Source organism: Arvicanthis niloticus, chromosome 2, assembly GCF_011762505.2.
Source record: "Arvicanthis niloticus isolate mArvNil1 chromosome 2, mArvNil1.pat.X, whole genome shotgun sequence".
NCBI lineage: Eukaryota > Metazoa > Chordata > Mammalia > Rodentia > Muridae > Arvicanthis > Arvicanthis niloticus.
Window position 1 is genome coordinate 53,267,244 of NC_047659.1, and position 24,530 is coordinate 53,291,773.

General features: G+C 43.2%; 1 protein-coding gene across 1 annotated transcript in view; it reads right to left on the minus strand.

The window, feature by feature from the left end:
- LOC143441226 (uncharacterized) overlaps nucleotides 1–15,805 on the minus strand; it is a 90,554-nt gene extending 74,749 nt beyond the window's left edge. The window contains exons 1-2 of the mRNA XM_076928310.1: nucleotides 15,778–15,805; nucleotides 14,527–15,242 (exon numbers count right to left, since the gene is read on the minus strand). Of these exons, the coding sequence (XP_076784425.1) occupies nucleotides 14,527–15,242; nucleotides 15,778–15,805 (744 nt within the window). The remainder of the gene's footprint in view (nucleotides 1–14,526; nucleotides 15,243–15,777) is intronic.
- Between the last annotated feature and the right edge of the window lie 8,725 nt (nucleotides 15,806–24,530).

The following is a 24,530-nucleotide window of genomic DNA, read 5'->3' on the forward strand; positions in this document are numbered from 1 at the left end:
CTACACACTTAACAGTTTATAGTTTTCTCTTTTCCCCCTTTTATTAAAGTAGAGATTCTTTTCATATACAATTTAATCTGAATACAGTTTTCCCTACCTCTACTCCTCCCTGTTCATCCACATCTCCTCTCCCATCCAAATCTACTCCCCTTCCATCTCTCATTAGAAAAGGACAAGCTTCTAGGGGATAACACAAAACACGAGGAAATAACATAAGATAAAATGTAAGCCATTATAAAGAAGTTGGACAAGCCAAGCCAACAGAAAAATAGAAGAGCCCGGACAGCAGGCATGAGAATCAGAGACCCACTTATTTACACATTCAGGAGTCCATTCGAAAAAAGTAGCAACTGAAAGCTATAGAACATATGCAGAAGACCTGGTGCAGACACATATGGGCCCAGTGCATGTTGCTTCAGTTGGAGATTTTCATTAAGAGTAACTAACCCTATTGCTTGTTTTGTACATAACAAAATCAAATGGAAGTACAGAAAAATTATCCAACATCACACGAATAATAGAGGGTGAAAACAGGATTGCAAACTATGCATCTAATTCCCAGTGCAGTGTCACCTCTTCAGCTCCATCTTGGAAGAAATCTTCTTAAGGTTTGGTTTGGTTTGGTTTGGTTTGGTTTGGTTTGGTTTGGTTTGGTTTGGTTTTGCCTTCCACGTCCCTTGCAAGTCATCACAAGTCCCTTGCAGCTACTCTTGGCTCTGCGCCAGCAGATGGTGGTACCCGTGGATCAAAGAAGTGTTGACAAGGAGATACTGTGAAGAAGCATTTCTCATAGAAGAAGCAGAAGAGATGGAATACAGAGACCTTCCCATCAGCTCACTCCTCTGAGTGACCTCTCAGAGGTGGTCCGAGAAAGGACTCTTGACTTACTCAGTTGGCCTCTATTTGTGTACAGGGAGGGGATATCTGTTCTAACCCATACTAAATTAAGTACCTTCTTAACAGTATGCTTTTGCAACAAGCTCACCACATTCTCATTAGCCTAGACTTTGCCATATGATCATCAGCAGGCCTGGACAACGCCACATAGTTCTAGAAAGACTGCATGAGCAGAAAAGCATGCCATAGGTAAGAGCTCGTCCACTGGTGGAAGAGGAATCGCACATGTGATGAGCCAACCTAGATGCAGACTGACTGAAGGTGGGAAAGTGGTCTTGGGAACCACATAGAGGATGACTGAAGGAGCGGTGTGGAGAGAAATGGGCTTGGGGCTGACTTATTATGCTCCATTTCCACTCTGCTATCAGGAAGCTCAGAGTCTCCGAGGTACTGGTTTACTCAAGACGGGAATTTTTATATCCAGGGACCTGTCTCAAATAATCTAATTTGGTAAGATGAGAAAATCATATCTCATAAAACTATCAGCCTTTGCCAAAAGCCCATATAAAGTTTACAAGCTGGCGAGGTGTCTAGCCATAGAATGAACTTCTATTATGGGTGATATGGAGACAATGGGCCTAGGGATGGAATTATTTTAATAAGAAATGTGATTGCTCTGTATGTGCAGTGTGTTCCTTACAACCCAAACTTCATAAATTTTTATAAGGTGTCTATGAGCTGCTGTGTCACCATCGCTCCGTCAAAGCTTTGGCAAATAAAGGAATCCTGATATGGGTGTGATACATTATACGATATCAAGATACAATCCTACCCCCACTTCCTGTGTCTGCAGTGCCATTTATGTCTTCTACACAAATGCAAGAATAAATATATTCCCCGGCCACTGGGAAATGGGTTCGTCTCACTGCCCGTGCAGGAGCAGCATGCATCAGAAAATGGGATCCTGCTTTCCTCAAGCAATTCAAGATGGAGGATGAATGACCTTCAACAATAGTGGACTTGGCATGAGCCAAGGAAGCTTCCTCGAGACTTGTGTGTGTCTTCCAGGTGTTGGAGAGAAGAGAAGGAAAGAAAGGGGAATTTCCAAGTATTCGCAGCAACCATTTCTCAGTTGTTCATTTTGTATTTGGCCCAGGATAAACATTCCCTATAGAGTACCTCACTGAGTCTCCAATCCTACTAGATACATGACACCTTGATGTTACCCCAGAGGAGTCTTCTGCTTCGTGGTGTTTGTAAGCTATCAGGGCCATGCAGCAGGAACCTCATCTGGATGAGTCAGACCACAAAGAACAGATCTTTCCCATTGCACTTCCCAGACCCCTCTGCCCAGGACTGAGTCTCTTGTCAGCATCATCCTGTCTTCTTGGAAAATTCTGAAGTCATGGCAACCGAAAACATAGCCCAGCCTATCACCAGGGTCCCAGAGGGCAACAGATCCATGGGAAAACCAAAGGTGTTCCACACAGGTATCTCCCCTATTTGAGGTGGAGTATAATTCAGGCCTCATTCCCTTCTCAGTCTTTCCCTGTCTCCCAGAGATAGACTGTATGGGAGAGGTAATTAGGATGTGACTAGTGTTAGAGTCAGAAACAGAATATTGCAGCATTTTGCTTCCTTACCTGGAGGATAAAACTCATCCCAGGTATTTCGTTTAGGAGTGGAAAATGAGTGGTTTACCAACGAAGACAAAGCCTTTTGTGGTCTAATATTGCAAACAGCATATGAGAAGCAGAGAAAGTGGTATGAACCACGCAAGGATTCTCAAGGGCATGTAAGCAAGGTGGCCTGCTTACAGCCTGGGAATGGTCCCACAAATCTTGAGCTTGTGAGCAGGGCAGAAATCACTTGTGGGATTCTGGCTAACGAATAACAGCCTGGAATCTGCACTGTTGGGTTCCAAGATGAGACCACACGATGCAAAGGCACAAGTGCTAAGGAAGTGCCATGTGCTCAGAACTGAGGGAAGGCGTGGCCATTCATTCTTGTTTTAAGGAATCTAGAAACAGCGCCTGCTTTCTCTCTTACATCCTCCTGCCCCTGTCTATAACCACTATGCAAATGAACAATTATGCCAAGGGGATGGATCACAGAGGCCAGCTCAGCTAAGTTTCCACTCGGTTCTGGAACTCCTTCCATCCTGCTTCTGGTTTCTGGTGACTGATCCACACACTGCTGACTTTCACTGTTCAGCTCAAGGGAATGTGAAACTTCAAGGCAGACAGGCTGTTATTGGAAAGTTGGAATCATTAGAAAGTACTTTCTTGTATTGAGTTGAAATCTGTCTCCCTATATTCCTGCCCACTGAATCTGGTCGTGCCTGCTGGAGTTTCAGAAAATGAATCTACTTCCGTCTCCACATGCCATCCTTTCAGGGTTGTCGGGCAACTGCCATGCCTGTTCAAAGCCTTCTTATGTGACACAGATGGTGGGGCTTGTGCCAGTCCTCTCCCTGAATCGGGTTAAGAGATAGCGGCCATGAGGATTTGGGAGGTTCACAGAAATTCCATCCTGTCCTTCATCAAACTGAGCTGTTTGGAACGGCTTCTTCCCTTAAGGAGTTCTGACCCCAATGTGCCTGGTCCTCATAAAGCTTGAAAGGGATGAAGAAGTGGGTGAGCCAGAGAGGCCCTGCAAGTTCCATGACCTTCCCAATTAGACACAGGCTCTGTAGACTATTAAAACCCCATCCTGCAGCGGTGTCCTCAAGCCACCTGCATAATTACTCCTATGGAGCAGTTCAGATGTTTCTGTTTACATTTTTCCCCTTAATATTAGAAAATAAGCTTGCCAGGTGATCAGTAATATGCCTCTTGAGATCTGTAAGGTTTGATGTTATAGCCTGAATGATTCTTCTCCACCTTGGATCTATCTTTTCCAGGGGACATCCAGCATTCTGCTAATCATCCATATTTACCAAATTACCCTTCAGTTACCAGTGAGCCTTCCCGAACAGTGGAGGAAAGAAGGTGACATCGGGGAGACATGAGGCAGATTGAATGCAGGACTCAATCACACAATGACCCTAGAACAAAGAAATGCTACTCTATAGACAGACCTATGATGCCTCCTGCCTCTGAAAACAGAGTGAGAGCTAACTAAACAAAACAGGACTGTTGGGTTTTGAAATATTGATCAGAGTGGGAGCTGAAATTTAACTATTACTGACCAGTATCACTTGGGCTGATTATTAAATACATACATCAACATAAGCAATTCTGCTATTTGAATTGTAAATGGATATACTGAAATGCACACGCTGAAGACCCAGGAGAACTGTTACACGGCCCAAACAGTTCTTTGCTACAGTTTTTGATCTTTCAGAAACAAGATCTCAATGATCAGCTGTTCCTAAAGAGATGATTGATTCCCCTCTGCCAACACCAGCCCAGAGCAGGTCCTATTATTCCTTCTCTACTGTAGCACAAGAGAAAGACACCATATCTGAGAGCCTACTGAATGCTCAGCAAATGTAAACCTTGCTTATGTAAGTCCTACACAGCAAGAAACTCTCCAAGGACCTGACGGACTTACAGGTGTCTCTGCTAGGACAGCAGCAGTTTGCACACCGTCACATCTGGACCCTTGGCAGTTACTGTGGTAGCTACTTAGCAGCTCTGGAAAGGGAACACGGGGAGAAGCCGAAGAGAAAGGAGAGCATTATTTCCCTCTGCAAAAACCACAAAGACAGAACAAACGGCTGTTCCCAGGATGCTGAGAAGAGAAAGCCTACAAACATGGGAAGGAAGAGACCCTGCTAGCATTGGATAGTCCTGGTGGTGTCTGTCCCTGCCACTGAAGCCCATATAGTCACCAAAGCCCAAATTCCAAATAGTACTGAGAGCAAACCAAACACAGGCATGCTTAACTGGCTCCACGACATCAACTCTTATGAACTCCGTTTGGTTTTAGTGAGGGTTTGAAGGTTTTGTGCTTTTCTTTTCTTCTTGAGTTTTTTGAGAGGAGAGACACAGACAGGCAATGTACTTGTTCATCATGGGTGTGAGTAGCTGTGTGCACGGGGCTGAGTGAAGGGCATGCACATGTATAAACATATGTATGGAGGCTATAGGTGTCTTCCTTCATCGCTCTTCACCTTATTTGTTGAGACAAGGTCTTATATTGAACCTCAAGCTTAGCAATTAAGCTAGACCTGCTGTCCATCAAGCCGCAAATCCCAGAGACCTCAGCACTCACCACTGCATCCAGAGTCTCCATGTTCAACCTAGAGGACTCGACTCTGATCCTTATGCTTGTATTGCAAGCACAGTACTGACTGAACAACCTCCTCAGATTGGATCCTAGAATCCCAACACCCAGTAAGTGATGCTTACAGCAACACTGAGGCACAGCACACAGCCAGCAGTATACACTGGCTGAGGGAATTGAAACGGGCTAAAACCATAAAGGCAGCTAATGATGGAGCAAAGTCTGCTTGCCAGAATTCACACAGGAAAGGCCCGGCATGGCTGGGTCTTGGGACAAAGTGAGGACAGTGTGGTCTGACAAGGCTGTGTTTTTCCTTGTCTTTCACTCAGAACCATAAATAATCCCAACAAGCATCCCTAGCTGAGAACCGGTATAAATCTCCAAGAGTAGCATAGGTGCTCCTCCAACCTGATGAGGCGAAGCCCCTGCTGTGGCCTGGATCTTAAACATCCCCAAGGTGCACTGTGTTAAACTGGTTCTCCACCTGTGGTTAGAAAATGACATTATTGCAGGGGTAATATTAGAAGGAGGCGTTAGATCCTGGCCTCCTCTCTCTTTTGCTTTGCAGATACCATGAGAAGAGCAGCTATGCCCTAGTACACGTTCCTCATCATGGTGTTGGTCCTCATCACAATCCCCAAAGCAACAGTGGTAACCCACAGCACGCATGCACACACACACACACACACACACACACACTTCTTCCTTGTAAGTTTTAGCTCAAATATTTTCCCTCAGCAATGAGAAACTAGTTGGCATAGCCTTCCAAAGTGAATAAATACTAAAGCCATGTGTCTTTACTTCCAGCACTCAGAAGGCAGAGGCAGGCTGATCTCTGCAAGTTCAAGGCCAGCCTAGCCTACAGAGTGAGTTTCAGAACAGCCTGGGCTATCTATATACAGAACCCCTTTCTCACCCTCCTTATGAAAGTGAAATTGACTATTAAGAATCATAGGAGGGATATGAGGTATATGAATTTAGGCTCTGGAAATTCTTCATGTAGTTCACCAATTATATTTTTCTCTTGTCATTTATCTTGCTTTCTAAACTACTACAACAAATAAAATCAATATTTTAATATAAATGCTGCTATCCCCAGGAGGACTTGGATGTCCATCCATCTAAAGTCACTTTCCTTGGAAGAAAACACTCCTAAAGTAGATGTGCCCTCGCCCTAGATACACAGACCCTAGTGACATAAGCTATTACTGGACCACTCCTGATTCCAGTCACTTCCAACATCCCATGTGTTCTCCTAGGAACTAATGGAGGAAAGCATGGTCATGCAGACACTAGCCAGTTTAGCCAGTTGATTTAACTCATCTGTATTAGAAAAACAAACAAACAAACTCCTGGGTCTTTACATGGCTACACAGTCTCAAGAGTCCATACAATGCTTACAATTCCTCCTCTCTTAAGGCTCCCATTTCACTGTTCTTCTCAAGTAAACAAGGAAAAGTAGATGAGAAAATACAAAAGGACATCATGGCGTAACAGTCAGATGTATTGCATGAGAGAATAAAGAAAATATAAAAATAAAAACTTAGATTAAAAACCACACATCATTGCAAAATACCAAGTGAGTTTCAATCTGAAGCTCAAACCTTCAGGGTTGTAACAGTTCTTTTTGCAAAGAAGTCAGAGTACCCACACGGTACCAGATATTAACAGTAAGCCTCATGACGGACAGTTGTGACAACCTTGATGAATACTACAGGTGCCAAGGACTTTGCTAAGTACATTATGTTCACTAAGTACGTTATGTTGTATTATCTAAAAATAATTCCATGAAAGTATTTTTCATTGTTTCTTAGATTTGGGAAATTAAAGTCATAAAAAGGTTAAGCAATATTAAGTTAATGTCACACCACTAATGAATGAAACTGCTAGAAGTTGCATTCACAAAGTCAGATTCCAGACTTTAAATCCAATCTTTGGGCTACTCTATCTCCCATCTTCAGCAGGGCCACCAAAATAAGGATTGAGTGCTTTTCCAGGATTCCAGCACATAAAATAATCAACTGACTTACATAAAAACATCTGCATTTAAAATCAAAATGCCTCATCACATATATATATATGAATATATATATATACATACATATATATATATATATATATATATATATATATATATATTCTAAACAATGGGAGCTCATGATTTTTGTCATTATTCTAAACATTAGATTTCCATAGCATATAAGGTAATTCCTCCGCAAAGTCTATGAGGACGTTTCCCCACTCCCAAGCTATCACACCTAAGTGCATACACACACACACACAGACTTACAATATAAAGTTTAGAATCTAGTGTTAACACTATTAAGCATTATCTGTCATTACCTGCACTGCTTGATGTCCTTAAGCTCTGGTTTTAAGTATTCTAAATTTTTGATCTTTCGTTTTTCTATTGACCAAAGGGAATTTTGTGCAAATGTCACTTTTAACCCTAAAGACACCATGACTTACTGGTCATCTGAATGACTTAAGGCCATTTCCACACCCTTTTCTGATGTGTCATAGAAACAGCAATCTGCTAAGACTGAAAGGAATTAGACTTTGAGCCCTATTTGGAAATCAGTGTAAGCTGACCAAGTGTCTAGGCTATGAGTGTATAAAAACCTTACTTAATAGGCTAAGCATGAGACAAACCACTTAGAGAACACACTTCAAACATCACAGCTCTCTGTAGAATTTTACACTAGTTAATGGAACTAAAGACTTAGAAGAATGTGCTCACTGCTTCTCACAAGAGTCTTCAGTGTAGCTCAATGTATTTTTAACATTCCATCGTATCTTCTTGTGTTATTTAAAAACCTATACACCACAATGTGGAAAATAAACACTGGGCTGTTAGTACAAACTTAACTGAAAACATTCTTCCTGACTAAAAAGTAAACTAGAATGAAATTTTGTATTTCAGTTGATAAAGGTATCATACAGCAACCCTGATAGTCATGGTCAAATGGCATCCCTAGTAATAATGGTCATATAGCATCCCTGATAAAATAATGGTCATATAGCATCCCTGATAAAATAATGGTCATATAGCATCCCTGATATAATAATGGTCACATCATATCGCTGATAATCACATTCTGCTACCCCTACCAGGACCCCTGAGATATTATTTATTTTTATTATGTATTTTACCTTTATTATTTATTTTCAGATGTATGAATAGTGGAATATCAGCCCCAGTAACTATTGGTTCTGTCCATCTGTCCAATCTTTGTTTTGCTGATACAATGATAACATAATAGCATAATGGCTATTCAGAACCCCAGCCAAAAAAGAGAAACTTTGATTGGCGTTAGCCCATGTATGCTGTTTTTATTTTTAAATTCCATTTCCAATTATAAACACAGAAATGTAAATGCTTTGCACATTCATATTTATTACCAAAATAAAATGCTCTCTCAGGTCCATGAATTTCAATCCTTTTTATTTGTTGATGATAGAACTGTCTTTATTAAAGAGCTAAGTCATTTTTCAAAAAGTAGGTAAAAAAAAGTCTAGCCATCCTTCTGTATCAGTTTATAAGTATTTTAATCTATCTCTGCTATTTATGAGATCATAGAGTTGATGTGGCACCAAATGAATCAAATACCAAAGGGTGGTTGAATTTTTATTAGTATATATGCCTTCCCTATTTTTTCATTGCCTTCTGAGAAATACACTCATAAATTTCTTTTCAAACTGATCACACTGGGCTGAAACTCTTGAAGCTGAACAGGGAGAGAGGAAAATGTTGACTAGGCAAACCCTTGGTGGATCAGGGCCTTCAAGCTGCAGCCCTGTGATTGGCAGGGTGAACAGTCTCTGCCTTTCCCAGAATGGAGTGGCACCTGCCTCTAGAGCAGCATCACAGCAGACAGCATCTCACATATGGTCCACCATGACCAAGTCAACTCACCTCACCATAAAGAAATCAAAGACCCAGCGAACCGAAGTAACTCCTCCCAACACTCGCCTGGCTGATGACCTGAAGGTCAGAGTTTGCCTTAGAAAAATACTATGTATACTCAGTCACCACGTTATACCCATCTCACACCCCCATCCCCCAGAAGCTGTAGCTTTCCACTTGGGCTGTGGACTAGAATCACTTGGTAGAATTTTTTTTAAATATTTATCATTATTTTTATTGTTTTAGTTCCTTGAAGTGATTTTTAGTGTGTACCTTAGGACTACTAACCCTGAACTGGAAATCCAGGGAGCAAGCCATTTCTGAAGAAATACAAGTATGTTAAGTCTAGTAATGCCAGCTATCTGAGAGGATGAGGCAGGAGGATTCCAAGTTCAAGACCAATCTATGAAGAAGCTTAGTGGGACCCTGTCTCAAAACAAAAACTAAATTAATTAATTAATTAATTAATTAATAAAAGTAAAATGGGTAAAAGGTGTCTGCTGCCAAACCTGGAACTCTGAATTTGATCTGTGCGACCCATGTGGTGGAAAGGAAGAAGAGAAACCATTTCTACAAGTTGCTCTCCATATGCCATCCATATGCACAAGTGTGAGCATGTATACACGCATATACACAATACATTAATTAAATGTAATAAAAATAATAACATTTTAAAAATTAAAAGGGGCTCAGCAGTAGAGCACTTGCTTAGCCTGAGGGAGGACCTAGATTCAGATACCAATTTAAAATAAAAAAAATAAAAAATAAATAAAAAGGTTTTTAAGAAAGCAATGAGTTGCTTCCAACAATAGAAGTTCTGGTTATTTAGCTGGAACAGGACCAGGATGCAAGAACAAAGGCAGAGACACACACCAGCTTGAGCAGAGCAGCAAGCCTCATTTCTTTGCCCATCTCAGCATGTGATTTCCACCCGGAAGGGAAGAAAGATTCCTCATGGTATCTGTCTTGGTCCTGAAGCAGACCCAAGAAGCTTGGTGGCCCACATCATCTACTGACAGGTGATGGAGGACAGTTCTCTCTTGAGTCTCACATTAGCAACCAAAGTAGAAAGAGGAGAGATTGAGTCTCCTGTGTCCTGAAAAACTCTGAACATGGTAGAAAAAAAATGGGTGGGGTAGAGAGTTAGTTGAGGCACCCAAAGAGAATTTCAAGGGATGGTGGGGTGGTAGCAGGAGGGAAAGCATGTGCATAAAGACGAGAGCAGGATAAAAATGGGAGCAGAGTAAGAAAGAGCCAGAGCCAGAATGTGCAATACCGGGAAAATGAGCAGTGCATAACAAAGCACTATTATTTGGCTGGAGAAAAATGCAATGGGGTCAAATCCAATTGCAATAATGTTGCAGGAAAATCACAGGGCCGACACAGGGAAATGCCCACCCCTCCACCCAGCCTTTGGAACTATCAGCACCATGTACTTTCCTAATAGGAAGTACAAAGCAAGCACAAACTGCAGTGCAGTCACCAAGAAGAGCACTAGTCGCTGCGAGAAACCCCAAAGCCTGCCTAGCATCACCTCTTGCCCTCCCGCTGAACATTTTAGGAACGGCTTCCTCCACACTACCTGGGAGTATTTTACAGATGCAGAATCATGGGCCTCATCCAAGTCCCTGCTCAACCACAATCTGCATTTAATAACGTTTTTTGAATGGTTTATGTGCATATTCAAGTTTATGAAGCACAGGCTCTTCTATAAGAACCAAACTGAAGTGTTTAAATAATATCTGTTATATAAGGTGAGACTACAGAACCAGGAAGAACGTAATCCAACTAGTTAATTTATCTATTGATGTGCCATGAGAGGCCAGGACCTGGGCTGGCTAGGTATTTCAGAAAGCAAAGGACTAAGGTTGGGCTAGGTGCCCTTGAGAACCAGGGTGCCCTTGAGGACAGCGCAGAAAACACATAACAGACTTCACTTCCGAGAAGTGAAATCGAAGGTAACTGAGCTTGGTGGAGTCAGGCTGTAGTTCAAAGGGAGATCAAGAAACATGACTCTCAGACAGGTGGACATGGTGACAGGGAGAGGAGAGGTCTGCTCCGGGCAGAGGGAGCAGCATGAGCACAGAGGAGCAGTGCAGAGACATGCTGTGTTGAGAGAGCCACTGCCTTCAGCACAGGGCAGGTCAGACTGTTGCCAGGAAGCACCTGACTGCACTTCAGAGAACTAAACATAGAAGACCCAAGCCAGTGGGATTCCTGGGGCCCTGTTTCTACCATGGAGGACTCCATTTTAGCAGTGGATTCCAACGTTGAGTATTTTTTTTTCAGCATATCACTGAACATAAACAGATGTTCCTAAGATTCTCGGCCAAGGCTGTGGCTAGCACAGAGTAGATTCACTCAATAAATGAGTCAATGGGGCCAGAGTGCAGCTTACTAGCAGAGGACCTCGCTCTTACAGCAGAGGTTTCTGCTACTGAGGCATTACAGATGCGTTGACTAGTGAGGAAGTTTTCTGCAGCTTATTCTCCAAAAGCAAACATGAAATTCACTAGGAATGGGAGAGACAAGAGATGGCAAGTGAGTCCAGAAGCCATGGTGGTAACTTTTAGATAAAGATGACACTGATCGAAGGCAGTCACGCTGTGGATAAGAAGGTGAGGCTGTCAAGAGGCCATGTGGAGATGGAAAGGGTGGGACTGTTTGTGAGTGGCATGAGGAAAGCAACAGGATGGGAGGAGGAGGTTCTGGGTGCTTGGGAGAAGTGAAAACTGACACCAAGGAGCCCCTGCTCATTTGAGAGACAGTGGGTAGAGCTTATGTTTGGAGTTAGAAAGCAGGTGGTGGACTTGAGGCACAGAGAGCAACGAGGCCTTCAGTGAGACTTCACAGGGCAAATATGATGCCTAGGAGGAATGCAGAAGTAGATGTCATTTTGGGAAGAATTGATCTAGACTAATAAAGGACCAGATGAAATCTACAAAGTGCAAAAGGAAGATAACCAAAAAAGCAAAGAAAATCAAGAGAAACCCCTAGAGGAAGGATGGAAGGAGAGGAGGGGGAGGAGAGGGAAGGGGGAGGGAGGAGAGGAAAGGAGGAGGGAGGGGGAGGGGGATGGGGGAGGGAGGGGAGTGAAGGGGAGGGAGGGAGGGGGGAGGGGGAGGGAGGAGGGAGGGAAGGGGAGGGAGGGGGAGGGGGAGGGGGAGGGGGAGGGGGAGGGAGAGAGAATAGGGTTGGGAAAATATATCATATTGAGATCCATGGGGAACAGAGACAGAAATGAGGAAATGGTGATAGCACAATAATGAAATGGTGTGTAGAGGGGACAACAATTATAAAACCAAGCAAACAGAAGGCAGGGAATTTCAGCACACAAACATTGTCCTTTAGATTGTCCTAAGTAGAAGCCTGAAAGCCTTAGAAAGACAATTTTGCTTTGTTTCCATGAACAAAGATTTTTCACAAGAAGTCACTCCTGTGAGATGTTAGCTAACTGTTCTTTTAAAGTATTTATAATATATATGATATATAAGCTTAACATAATATAAAATAAATAATATCATATTCATATATATTGCTGTCATTGGGCACTAACATCTTCAAAGCCAGAATGGAAGAAAAGGAAAAACAGAGTTGGGATATCTTGTTTATGGTACCCAGCAGCACCCAACATTATTCTATGTAGCTTTTCATCTCTGAGTTGTTTGTTTTGATGGATCCTCTCTACTCCCAGAGCCAGGACATTCGATCATCAGACAATAGTCCCACTTTGGAAGAAGCGTCTTCCTACTGATGTCGGCTTTCACTATCTGCTGTGCTTGGGTGCCAGGCACCAGTCACACTTCTGTCTCTAATTTGACTGAGATGGGAATGCCTCCATTTGGTTTCTTTCTGCCTCAGTTCAAAGAGACAGGCTGTTTTCTTTGGTCCTGGGAATCTATATATATATATTTTTAAAATGCTGTCAGCTATCAACATTGTTTTTTTTTTTTCTTAATGTCAATGGAGTCTAATGCTTATTGGGCTCCTTTTAAATGATCTACCTATGTAACCATAACATAATATTATGCAAATGAGGTACTTCAGGGACGATACTGCAACACACTGATACCACCAGCACTGTTCCAGCAAGGGCATCGATGCTCCCCGGTTTGGGAGAGTTCACCTTTCCAAAAGCATGTACTACAAATGCACCCATGAGAGGTCAAGGAGACTTACAAGAATAGCTTATTTGATTTGTGGCTTTCACCTTAAACCTCCTCAGATCACTTTCAGAGACAAGTAAAGGTGTAAACGATAAATCCACAAAAACTTGATTACTGAAAAAATATAAAATCTGACAAACAATGCTCTCTCTGACCACTTAAACATATTTTCACCTCACATATCTTACGTAGCCAAGCCTACAAGCCAGTATTTTACATTCTAAGGACATTCAACTATGACAGGAAAGGACAACCCATATCAAAGCACACATGACATTAAAATAAGATTGAAGGGTTCTGGGAACAGGCAAAAGCAAACCCTGAACGCTGAAAGGAGTTATCTGGAGCCTAAATGTTTGAGATGCAGCTCCGTAACTTTCTGGAAAACTGCCTTTCATTTAATAAACACAGTTCTCGGCCCTTCCTAAGCTGTATGGACGATGCCAGTCTACCCCACAACACAAATGTTCTTGCTCCTTTCGGCATCTATTTTGCCTGTATATTGCTTCATTGTGACAAAGTTTGCAATAGCCTCTGTGTACTGCTCATCAAACTGGAGAGAACCGCCAACCTCCTTTCTAGATGAAAGTGTTTCCAAATCCAGGAACTTTTGAAATCATTCCAAAATTGTTTGTGCTCTTGGGGGCGGGGGCGTTTTATTTTCCTTGAAGGACCCAGGACATTCGCCATCTGAGTGTCCTCCAGAGCCATAGGAAGCAAAGCATGAGAGACCTCAGTCTAGCCTTCCCCTCATCCCAAGGCCAGCACACAGCAGAGGCAAAGCAGATGGTCCTCCCCCTCCTGTTTCTCTCCTCCCTTCCGCCGTCCCGCAGAGTCCTCCCACCCTGAGCTGACACCTTCACCAGCTCTTGCTAACCCAGGCTGCCCTTCTCAGCTCCCAACAAGTGCAAACTTTGGGCATCTGCTCTCAAGCCGCACCATCCACCTATCTGCGGGTCTTTTCTCTGCAGAATGCCCTTGGGACCCTAAGCTTCCACCGTCATTCTGCCCTCACACCTCGGTACCCAAATTATTCACTTCCCTCTAGCAAAAAGAGAGTCTGAAAACCCCCGGAGTTCCCGGGAGGGCAGAGGCACTGCCACTGACCCCTGCGAGGCTCTCCTTGTCCCCAGTCTATCTATATTCTCCCTTTCTACCCTGGCTTCTCCGAGCCCACCCTGGGGACTCCTTGCCCGTCGAGCTTCCACGTCCTACTCCTTGACTCGAGGGGTTAGGAGCAGCCTGGACTCTGCGGCCGGGGCAGCGACCGGGCGGCCGCCTCTACAAGTGGGGCGGCGGGACGCAGCGCAAACTCCGTCCCTCGCCTGGGCGGAGGCGGTGGGGAGAGGCGCGGACGCGGCGCGGGGCTGCTCGCCCCAGGCTTACCTCTGCGCGCGGGCGGCGGGCGGCGGGCGCGCGGGGCAGCCGCTCCTGAGGCCGGGGGGATGTGGCCGGCGCCTGGGAGGCGGCGCTCCCGCCAGGGCTGCGCTGGAGCTCCGCGCAGACGCTCTCCCGCGGTCTGCGGCAGCCCGGGGCGGTGGCGCCGGCGACAGCTCTGCGCCGCGGGGGCCCCGGAACTGTCCGACCCAGCAGGAGCGCGGGCTGAGCGGCCGCTCGCGGGCTCCACGCTCGGCGCCTGCGCGCCCGGCCTCGCCCAGGTGAGGGGCGTGTGCCCGAGTCCGCGCGGGCCACGGGGACAGGCGTGAGGACGGACGGGCGAGGCGCTCGGCGCGGGATGCTGCGGCCGGGGTGGGGAACGCCGCAGAGACGCCCCGGGGGCGGCGCCGCCTCACACCCTGCCCGGTCACCGGGTCCCACGCGCCCCTCAGCCTCCAGCAAGGGTCGAGGGGTGGGGGGTTCCCCAAGGCGGGATGCCAACCTCGCGCGCGCGGGGGCCGACGTGTCACCTATTGGCCGAGCGGACTGAAACTCTTCTTGGAGATGCTGGCCACCAAGTATGGGGCTCTGCCCGCGCGTGCAGCTCCAGGCTGGCAGGCGACACGGAGCAGCCACCGCGGGGGCCCAGGGTTTCGCAGCCGGGAGAGGACCTGCGAGGCTCTTGCGCAAGGGAGGGGCTTGCGGGCTCCCACTGCCAGACCTGGCTGATTGAAGTTTCAAAAACTAAACCGTGTCAGGGGTTCCCCCGGTGTAAGCCATCTTCTGAAAATAGTGTAGACAGAGCCAGGGCGCTTATTTCTGCGACGGAGAGCACTTCAAAGAAAACACTGGGGAGAAGGAAACATAATTTTAAGAGCTCAGTCTTCTGAGATGACTTCTTCGGGAAGAAATTCAAGAGTAACAAATGACAAGGGAACTGTGGTAGGCAGCAAAGATGATTTTTTTAAAAAACCAGATGACTCGACTTTAAAATATTTTTCTTTGGATCTTGTCTTAGATGATTGACATAAAGGCCATAAATAATTAATCCGGCAGCTGTTAATGTCTTGGCATAGAGTCCAGAGTAAATATCTTCAAGTCCAGCCAAAGCCAGTGCTGCTTCCGGGGTGGGTTTGAGATCTGACGAATGCATACTGCATTCTAGAAGGAGCCTTCCGAAGGAGCAGCTTGCTTTTTTTTTTTTTTTTTTTTTTTTTAAATCCACCTTGGAATGTCAGCTCATTGCAGGCGCCAGCGCACCTGAGGTAACCAGCGTGAGAAAGGACATTAATCTGACTGATGGTCTTTATATTTTTAGAATCCAAACATTTTCTAGCTGGGCTGGCTCACTCTACTAAAGACAGACCCAAACTGGTATGTTTCTTGTTACTACTACCTCTATTCAAAATAACTACAGGAGGCAAACTGCAAAATTCATAACCCCCAAAAGAACATGAAGAACTATAATTGTTTGTAGAGTCCTTTTTTAAAGTGATGGCTGTAACATGTCTTCCTGTCCATGAAGGTTATATTGAAAGTAAGCATTTTATGAGTCCTGAGAATGGAGCTCTGGCAAACTGAGAGCAGCAGGAAATTCTATGAGCAAAGCACCCAGATCCCAGGCTCTTGCAGTTGAGAGTTGAAAGCAGTGTGGTTGCCTTAGCTCACTCTCAACCTCCCAAGTATTAGCAATCTAAGGTGCAGGGGGTGAGGGTGCTTCTGGAGGCCTCCACCCAACACTTTTGACTGTTCTTGGATGAGGAAAAATAATGAAGAAGCCCTATGGACTGAGCACCTATGAGAAGTGCTCCCCATGGCTTGCACAGTTTAGCAGGATGTGCAGTTTTTATGACCTGCAATCTGCAACTATACCCTCCTCTCCTCGCTGTCTATTTTTAATCACTTATAGCTGAGATGTATGGTAGAAAATAATTTGAGGGTTGCAATACCTAACAATAGCTGAAAGAAGCATAAAATATTTGCAGACGAGTCTCAATTTTTTTTAACCTCTGACTTAAGAGATAAAGAACTATGTCCTTCATGTCCCTTAACCAAGGCAAGATAATGGCTTCTGGAAGCTCACATCCCAAAAACAATTGGTACACCTTCCCAGAAAATACACTTCAATGTGGAAACATGGAAACTGAAAGATGGATAGGGAAAATTAAATTAAACCTAAGCTTTCCTTTGAAAGTATGCAAAGTTGGCATTGACTATGCTTTTCCAGAGCTGTGTGCTGTAGGGGACCTTCTGGTTCTCTGGCCCACCTGACCTTTCCTTGAAACCAGTGTTCAGCAAGAGAGATCTGCCACTCTAATCTAGGAGCATCCAGATAGTCACACACCAGGCTAGCACATCACGGAGACACCCCTCCCTGGAAGGAACAGAGCAGAAAGAGGTTCATTTAAGTCTTGCCCCAATTTGTGTTTATGAGGTAACTGCTTCCTAGGTATCCTCTGAAAATCATACTAAATGCAGTCTAACTTCTTTCCGGTAATCTTGTTAATCCCCCTGCCCAGTAGATACCAGTGATCAACAGGCCATCAACTGATTTGAAAGCTTTAGAAATCACATGGTATTATGTTGCAATAGCACAGGTGAACTTTCACACAGCACATTATCTTATAAAACAAGCTCCTGGTGACATTATGTATTTCTTTGCAGCCGTCAGTGAGACTCCATTCTCGGGTACAGGAGTATACTTTGAAAGCCAAAGGAACTTTGTCGAGGAAGATAAAGCTAGAATCTAAACTTGAGCTGTAGCTTTCCAGCATAGGACTTCCATTCTATGGCACGTGACTGAAAACAGTAGCCTGTCTCTATGCAACACTGCAATTCTGGAAAGCCGTGATACATGGGAATCACATAAAAGCACAAGACAACCATTGATTGATGGGTGGAAGTCTCATTCATGTTTCTTGTTTCCCTCATTGCCTCTCTAGGTGCTATGCAACCCGTCACAGCATTTTATAAATCCTATTTCACTTTCCCAACAGTCTCCTCTAGGAAGCCTCATTACCTTGGGATGGTACCACTTCTTCAAGATGAAGAAAAAATAATAATTCCCACGAGGGAAGGCTTGAGTTCTGACCATGCATGTGACTAGCATTACCCTCTAAAATCCACATTTTAAAAAAGTGTGCATGTGTGTGTGTGTGTGTGTGTGTGTGTGTGTGTGTGTGTGTACATGGCACATTATGTGTGGAAGTCAGAGGATAACTTGTGGGACTCAGTTCTCTCTTTTCACCTGGGTATTGAATTCAGGTCACCAGGTCACTGGGCGTCACGGCAAGGGCCGTTACCTGCTGAACCACCTCTCTGGCCTACTTCATCACAGGAGAATAAAAATATCTTCTTTATAGCATTATCCTTAAGACCAAAACAAATAAAAAGATATTTTGTAGATTTCAAAAGATACCACAAGAGTTTATTATAATTTGTTTTAATAATAAATGAAATAAAATGAGAGGTTTATATTCATATTAGGCAATAAAGTCTACAGTGTCCTAGAAATGAAAATCTATGTGCCTGGTTCTGTTAGATCAGGTTACAGCTTGTAGTATGGAATATTTTCAGTCAGATACTAAATTACATTTGTTTGCAAGCCCTGAAAAGGAGAGGCCGTGCCTAGGGTAAGGTCCTACAGACCAACTGACTGAATCAAACTTCACCATTACAGAGAGTTGGAATGTTGCAGACAGAAAGCCAACATTATCTTGGGCTCTCATTAGTCCCCTTAACAGTCATTAACCATTGACTTCTGTATCTGGTCTAACATTCTCTCGACTCTCAAAGTCTTGAAATGTATCACTAAATAGAGTTGACACTCCTAGTTTCCAATCATGTGGAAGCTAAGAATGTCATCAGATTGCATCTAAAACCTATGGCAGGTGTTTCCCCTAGTCCTGTAATCTGACTATCTGATGTTGCTGTAATGTGGCTACCTGCTGCTCCCACCAATGTATTTGATAAAGACATTAACTTATGACTATTTTTTTCTGTGACGGTACAAGTTCAAGTTAGCACTTTCATGATGAAAGATGCCATCCAGATAAGCTGAACCAATGTTCCTGGACTGTAGGATTAGACTTTTCTCTTTTTGTAAGATTTATTTATTTTATGTATATGAGTACACTGTAGCTGTCTTCAGACACACCCATGAGGTCATCAGATCCCATTACCGGTGGTTGTGAGCTACCATATGGTTGCTGGGAATTGAACTCTGGATCTCTAGAAGACCAGTCAGTGCTCTTAACTGCTGAGCCATCTTTCCAGCCCCCAGGCTTAGATTTTTCAAAACCTGTTTTAATAAGGGCTCTCAAGCGCTTTGACTCCCCCTTCTAGCCCACCATTCAAAGGTAGGGGAGAAAAGATGGTAAATAGGACAAGGGGATGTGGGCCCATTTAGTAGTAGTTCTTTTGGGCTATTCCAATCTTGTTTGTCAGGATACCAGCAGTCCAATTCAAAAGTGTCACCAAACAGGAATCAGGAACATGGGCAGTATCCAGCAGAAACCACCAGGCCTCTACTAAATAGGCACAAAGACCAACCAGAGTGTCAGGAGTTCTCTGCCGTGCTTCTCCCAATAAAGTGAAGATCATCGAAGATGAGAGACCAGTGAGGAGTTGCACAAAGCTATGCAAGCACCCCATCACTGTCCATTGAGTCCCATTTATACTCTCTGAACATCATGTGTCCTCCCATGGCTCTTGCCTCAGCAAAACACCACTTGAGTCTGCATCATATGACACAACCAGAAACTTCCACTTCACTGAACTGTGGTCATTCATATTTGGCTCAGAAAAAAATTTCTTATTCTTTTTGAAACAAGCAATGCATTCCTGCAAATGCTAGAAGATCTTCTGCTTCCTTTCAGTTTCCACAATTTATGAGAAATTAATGAAACCTGAGTCTTAGAGTCTGTGTTCTTTAAAACCCTAACTCATATTGAGCTAAAAGAAAGTATTCGTTTAAAATAATTTATACTATTATTTTTATTCAGTCACTTCTATTTACTGGGGATCAGATGCAAATGCCATGCATGTGGAGATCAGAGGGCAACTTGTGGGAGTTGGTCTCCTCCACCATAGGTTACAGAGGTGGACAGAGGTGGAGTTCTGGTCTCGGGCTCAGTAGCAAGTACTTTGACCCACTGGGCCATACATGAGGCCTTACTTACATTAATTAAGGATCTCTGCTCATTCAAGATAGATACTGATGAATTGTAACAAACATTGTTGTGGCTTTATTGACCAGGTAATTTTCAGTATCCCTTTCTCATACACTTACTTAAAAGTAAAAACATCGTTAGACCTTTAAGGTCAATGTGTTGGCTTTTCTACGGAAGTTCCAACTTGAGCTGCACATTTATCTCTTCAACAATCAATAAACCAGCTGTGGAGGAGTCTGTTTTAGATGGGAAACTTAAAGTTATTTCTGCTGTGTCAGTTTGTATTTCTCATGTTTTGAGTCTAACTGCATTATCTTTTAAATCTGACTCTAGTGTCTGTATTCAGAAGGTGAAGACAGAAAAAAAAAAAAAAAGTTAAACCTTAAGCTTTCTTCCTGAGCCAAGTTGTTGTCTTTTTCTTCCTGTCTTGGGGGTTGTTTTTGTAAGAATCATTAGTATTCTTTGAAAAAGAATTGCCCTCTTGGCTTATAATTTTATTTTAACTGGAGATTCAGTTTCTTTTCATCTTTTTTTTTTCTTTAATTCAATGATCTTAACAGAGAAAGGCCACATAAATCCTTTGTTCACTAATTGAACCCTCTATCTACACATTGTGATATATAATATAATATAGTATAATATAATATACATTTTAAGTACATTGTCTACATACTCTTCCTGAGTATGTCTGAATTCTGTTTTCACCCCTTCCTCATTAAAAGAAAAAAATGTATTTTCTTGTATTCTTGGAATTGGTGGTAGACAATGACACTCTGGTCCCTTCTCTGAAATGGTAGTATCCTTTATGTCTGAAAGTGATCAATATTATAAAAAATATTCCTTCCAGACCCTAGCCACAGCGTTGCAGTGAAAACAGTACCTCTTGCTGTGTATCTGTCCCTCTGAAAGCCAAGCCAGCACAGCCCTGGGCCTTGAGATGAAGGTTGCAGAGTTTCACAGCACCCCCAAATCCTCCCCTGATTAGATCACAAAATGATTAGGCTGCTTGCATATGTTCCTCTGTGTGGCTCTTTGCTCTGACACAATATAAAATAATTTATCGTCTTTGAACTGCATTTTCAATTTTAATATCGCTCCACCTTTAATGGTCTAAAATGTGCTAATACTTTTTTCAAAAATGTTGATTTCTTTTCTAGGCTTAGTTTTTTAATCCTTTGTGCATTTAACTCATTATTGAGATGTAAATGTGGAGGATTCCCTAAAGACCAAGATCTTTTGGGTTCAAACTGTACCTTTAAATAGTTTTCCATTTTGACCTTTGTCATAGTGTTGAATTTACCATGTTGATGAACATCTCAATGCTCAGTCCTAACTGGAGAGCACCATGTTCTGGGCACCATCTGTGCTGTCTATTGTACCATGAAAGACTGCTATGGTGAGGAAAATAGTAACATCATCTTACAGATAATGAAGGATATATAGTAAGTTTTAGATATGCTAACATCACCAGTGGACAGTGAAGTGGAAACTTCTGGTTTATTTGAAAAGTCAGTTATGTCAAATGATGTTTTCTGAGGCACACAGGTGAAAGGATGTCTTGCTAAAACAAACACACACTTGAAAGAATGTTTTCCTGAAGCAGGCATGGGTGAAAGGATGTTTTGATATAGCAGACACATGAAAGGACAAGTGATGAAGGAGTATAAATATGACCCCACAGACAGTGGGAGGGAGAACATTGGTTTGGTTTTCTCTACCTCACTATTCTTTACTAACAACAGGCATGTACTGGTTAGCCTTGCATAGTGTTGCTGAGCTCTCCAACATTGAGAGAAACTCGCCAATGAACTACTCCCGAGGTTCCTGAAGCAGTTTACCAGGTCCCACTTCGGCAGCCTCCCCTCAGGCTGGTTGGCAAGCTTTGCCGTTTTTTCAAGAGAGAACTGCAGCTGCTGGTTCCTGTATGGTGTCTGCTTGCCAAGAGCACTGGACTGGAAGCTGCTGATTTGTATTTATTGTTTGCTATGGGACTGAACTGCTGACAAAGATCCCACTACCTTTGCTGGGTCATGGCCAAGAAGGAAATATACACTTGAAGACAAATTCTTTGCAGACAAAGGACAGATATACACAGTATTTGTGCTCACTAAAACAGCTCGAGAGAGCGAGCTCCACAGGAGTGGACACGTTATGAAGCAGTTCTCATACAGATGCGATGGCTCGGGACCTCGTCCTTTGCTACAACGTTTCCAAGTGGAACTTACCATATTCTCCAAAGACCTAAAATAACCCTTCTTAGTTACTCAGGGGATAATTTTGATCCCAAACTCAATCTTGTAGAAATAACACTAAATGTGTGTGTGGCGGGGGGGGGGGGGGGGGGAGTGGGGGGGGGTGACACACCAAAACTATTTATCAGAGCTTTATGAATGATGGGGAAAACTGAAGATACCTAAAAGGATGAGTGGGACAAATCCCGTTAAATAAATCTCATCCAACAGATGTTTTGAAACTCTTCATGTTGATGTTTATTAAAATTTATGGTGATATAGAAAATTATTTACTGTGGATTAAAGAAAAAAGAAGCTGGGGAGAAATAGCTCAGTCAGTGAAGCTGTCATCTCACAAAAGTAGGAGGACCTAATCCATCTGTGGAATCCATATAAGAGACCAGGTATAGTAGCACACTACCTCTCAAAATGTGGAGAAGGCAAAACTAAGAAGATCACTGGTTCTTACAAGCTAGTCTACTCTGTGAGCTCCATGCCAATGAAAGACTCAAAAAACAAAAAAAGATTTGACAGTGTTTCTCAGAATGACAGCTAAGGTTGCTCCCTAGTTCCCACATATATATACACACACTTGTGTGTATGTGTATACACATGCGCGCATGTGCACACACACACATACACACACACATACACACACTAAAAAGAAGAGGAAAAAAATATATATCACCGCAAAACAAAATAAATCTGAGAATGAGAGACTGACTACATTGAGAAAGCCATCCATATTCATTGATTTCCGGAAGTTCTGATTGATATATAGCATTTTGAGCACACTATAAAAGTTGCTTTATATACTCAGATGCATTGGCATATTGTATTTTCTGGTATGTACCATCTGAGATTTCTTTCACATATGTTAAATTTTCCTGAATTTAAAATGAGAGGCAAGGAGGTTTTTTTTTTTTTTCCCCAACACTTTAAGATGTGGTTATGTTATATGAGACTATTAAACAATGGAGCATACACTCATGCACTATTGATGGGGCTGTAAATTGAGATAGCCTCTCAGGAAGTGACTTTATTAGTGTGCATGTGCTTCGACACAGCAAGTCCACATTATCTTAGAACTGCACTAGAATACTGAGGTGAATCAGTGTGTACAAAGACACTCACTGTGTCATGGTTTGAAAGCATCACGAGGAAACTAAATACCCAGAAGTGCTACAATGGTAGAGTAAATTAATATACCATGCGTCACTGATATTCTTATCAGTGGAAGTTATTTGTATTTGCCACCTAATGTTTGTTGTAAAACTAATAAAATCTCCTTAAAAGCAATTGCCTGGAGGACTGGGTAGATGGCTCAGACTACGTATGAGGTAGTTGATGTGCAAGCACTTGGGCTCAGACATACAGTCAGTAATCACATAAAAAAATAGCCAGGCATAGTATGTGTTTGTAACCGTAACACTGGGAGTAGTAGACTTGGTCAGGACCAGGGGGTTGCTGGCCTGCCAGTCTAGCCAAAATGACAAGCTCCAAGATCAGTAAGAGCCTGCCTATAAATAGATATTAAGAAAGTAGGTAAATAAATAAATAGGAACTAAAGAAGACACCTAATATCAGCCTATGGCTTACACACACACACACACACACACACACACACACACACACACACACAGGAAGAGAGAGAGAGAGAGAGAGAGAGAGAGAGAGAGAGAGAGAGAAAGAGAGAGATATTACTAAAAGTAATAAATATTAAACACAGCTGGACACACCACAGCCTACCTTGGGTAGCAGAACCCCACTTAAACTGTCTGAGAATCCTGAAATACAACTCCATTGGTTGTGACCACTAGTAACTGTTGTAACCCAGACCTACACTAGCTTCACTATTAGCTTGTGTCTGTCAACACAGCCCTGCTATTTCTGGAGGAATCCAACCATTTCAGTTTTCTTTCAGTGATGCCAAATTCACCATATTCGTTTCCCCCATCTTTATTTCAAAACTTTTTTTTCCTTGCAAGCAATTTTTAAAAGCTGCCTGCCCAGATCCTTGCTTAACTTCTCCCATTTAAAGAAGAAGAAAATGTAGCATCATGATGGGTCACTTGAGGTGAGAGCTGGGTGGGGGAGGGATCAGCATACCATTTTTGTCTTGCACACAGAACAAAAGAACAACTACACACACGCCCGACTCTGAGCTTTCTCTCTCTCTCCTTAACCTGTAGGTCATATTCTGTCTTCCCTTTTCATTGCTGCTGACATCCTGATATCCCTACCCCAGGTGCTTTTCAACTATCTATTTCTTGCCCTGTATTAATTTAGCAGTCAGCTAAATCCAAGTCGCCAACTTGCCCTCTGATGCAGCAGCCAAGGCTTAACTCTTGAATTCCTGGAGTGCAGAACCTGATGAGGGAGTCATCAAAGTTCTTCCTCACCACAGAAAATGCCTCAGACGTTTTCTTTTTCTCTCCAAGGCGTCCTCCCCCATGTATTCTCAATGTCCATTTCTCTTGCTTCTCACAGGACAGCCTTAGCTTTGTTGCCTCTAGACTGGCTCCATCACTTAAGAGAATGGTCTCTTCTCTGTGGTACCTCCTACACAATCTTAAAAATCAACATATCCAAAACAAAACCAACTGGCACA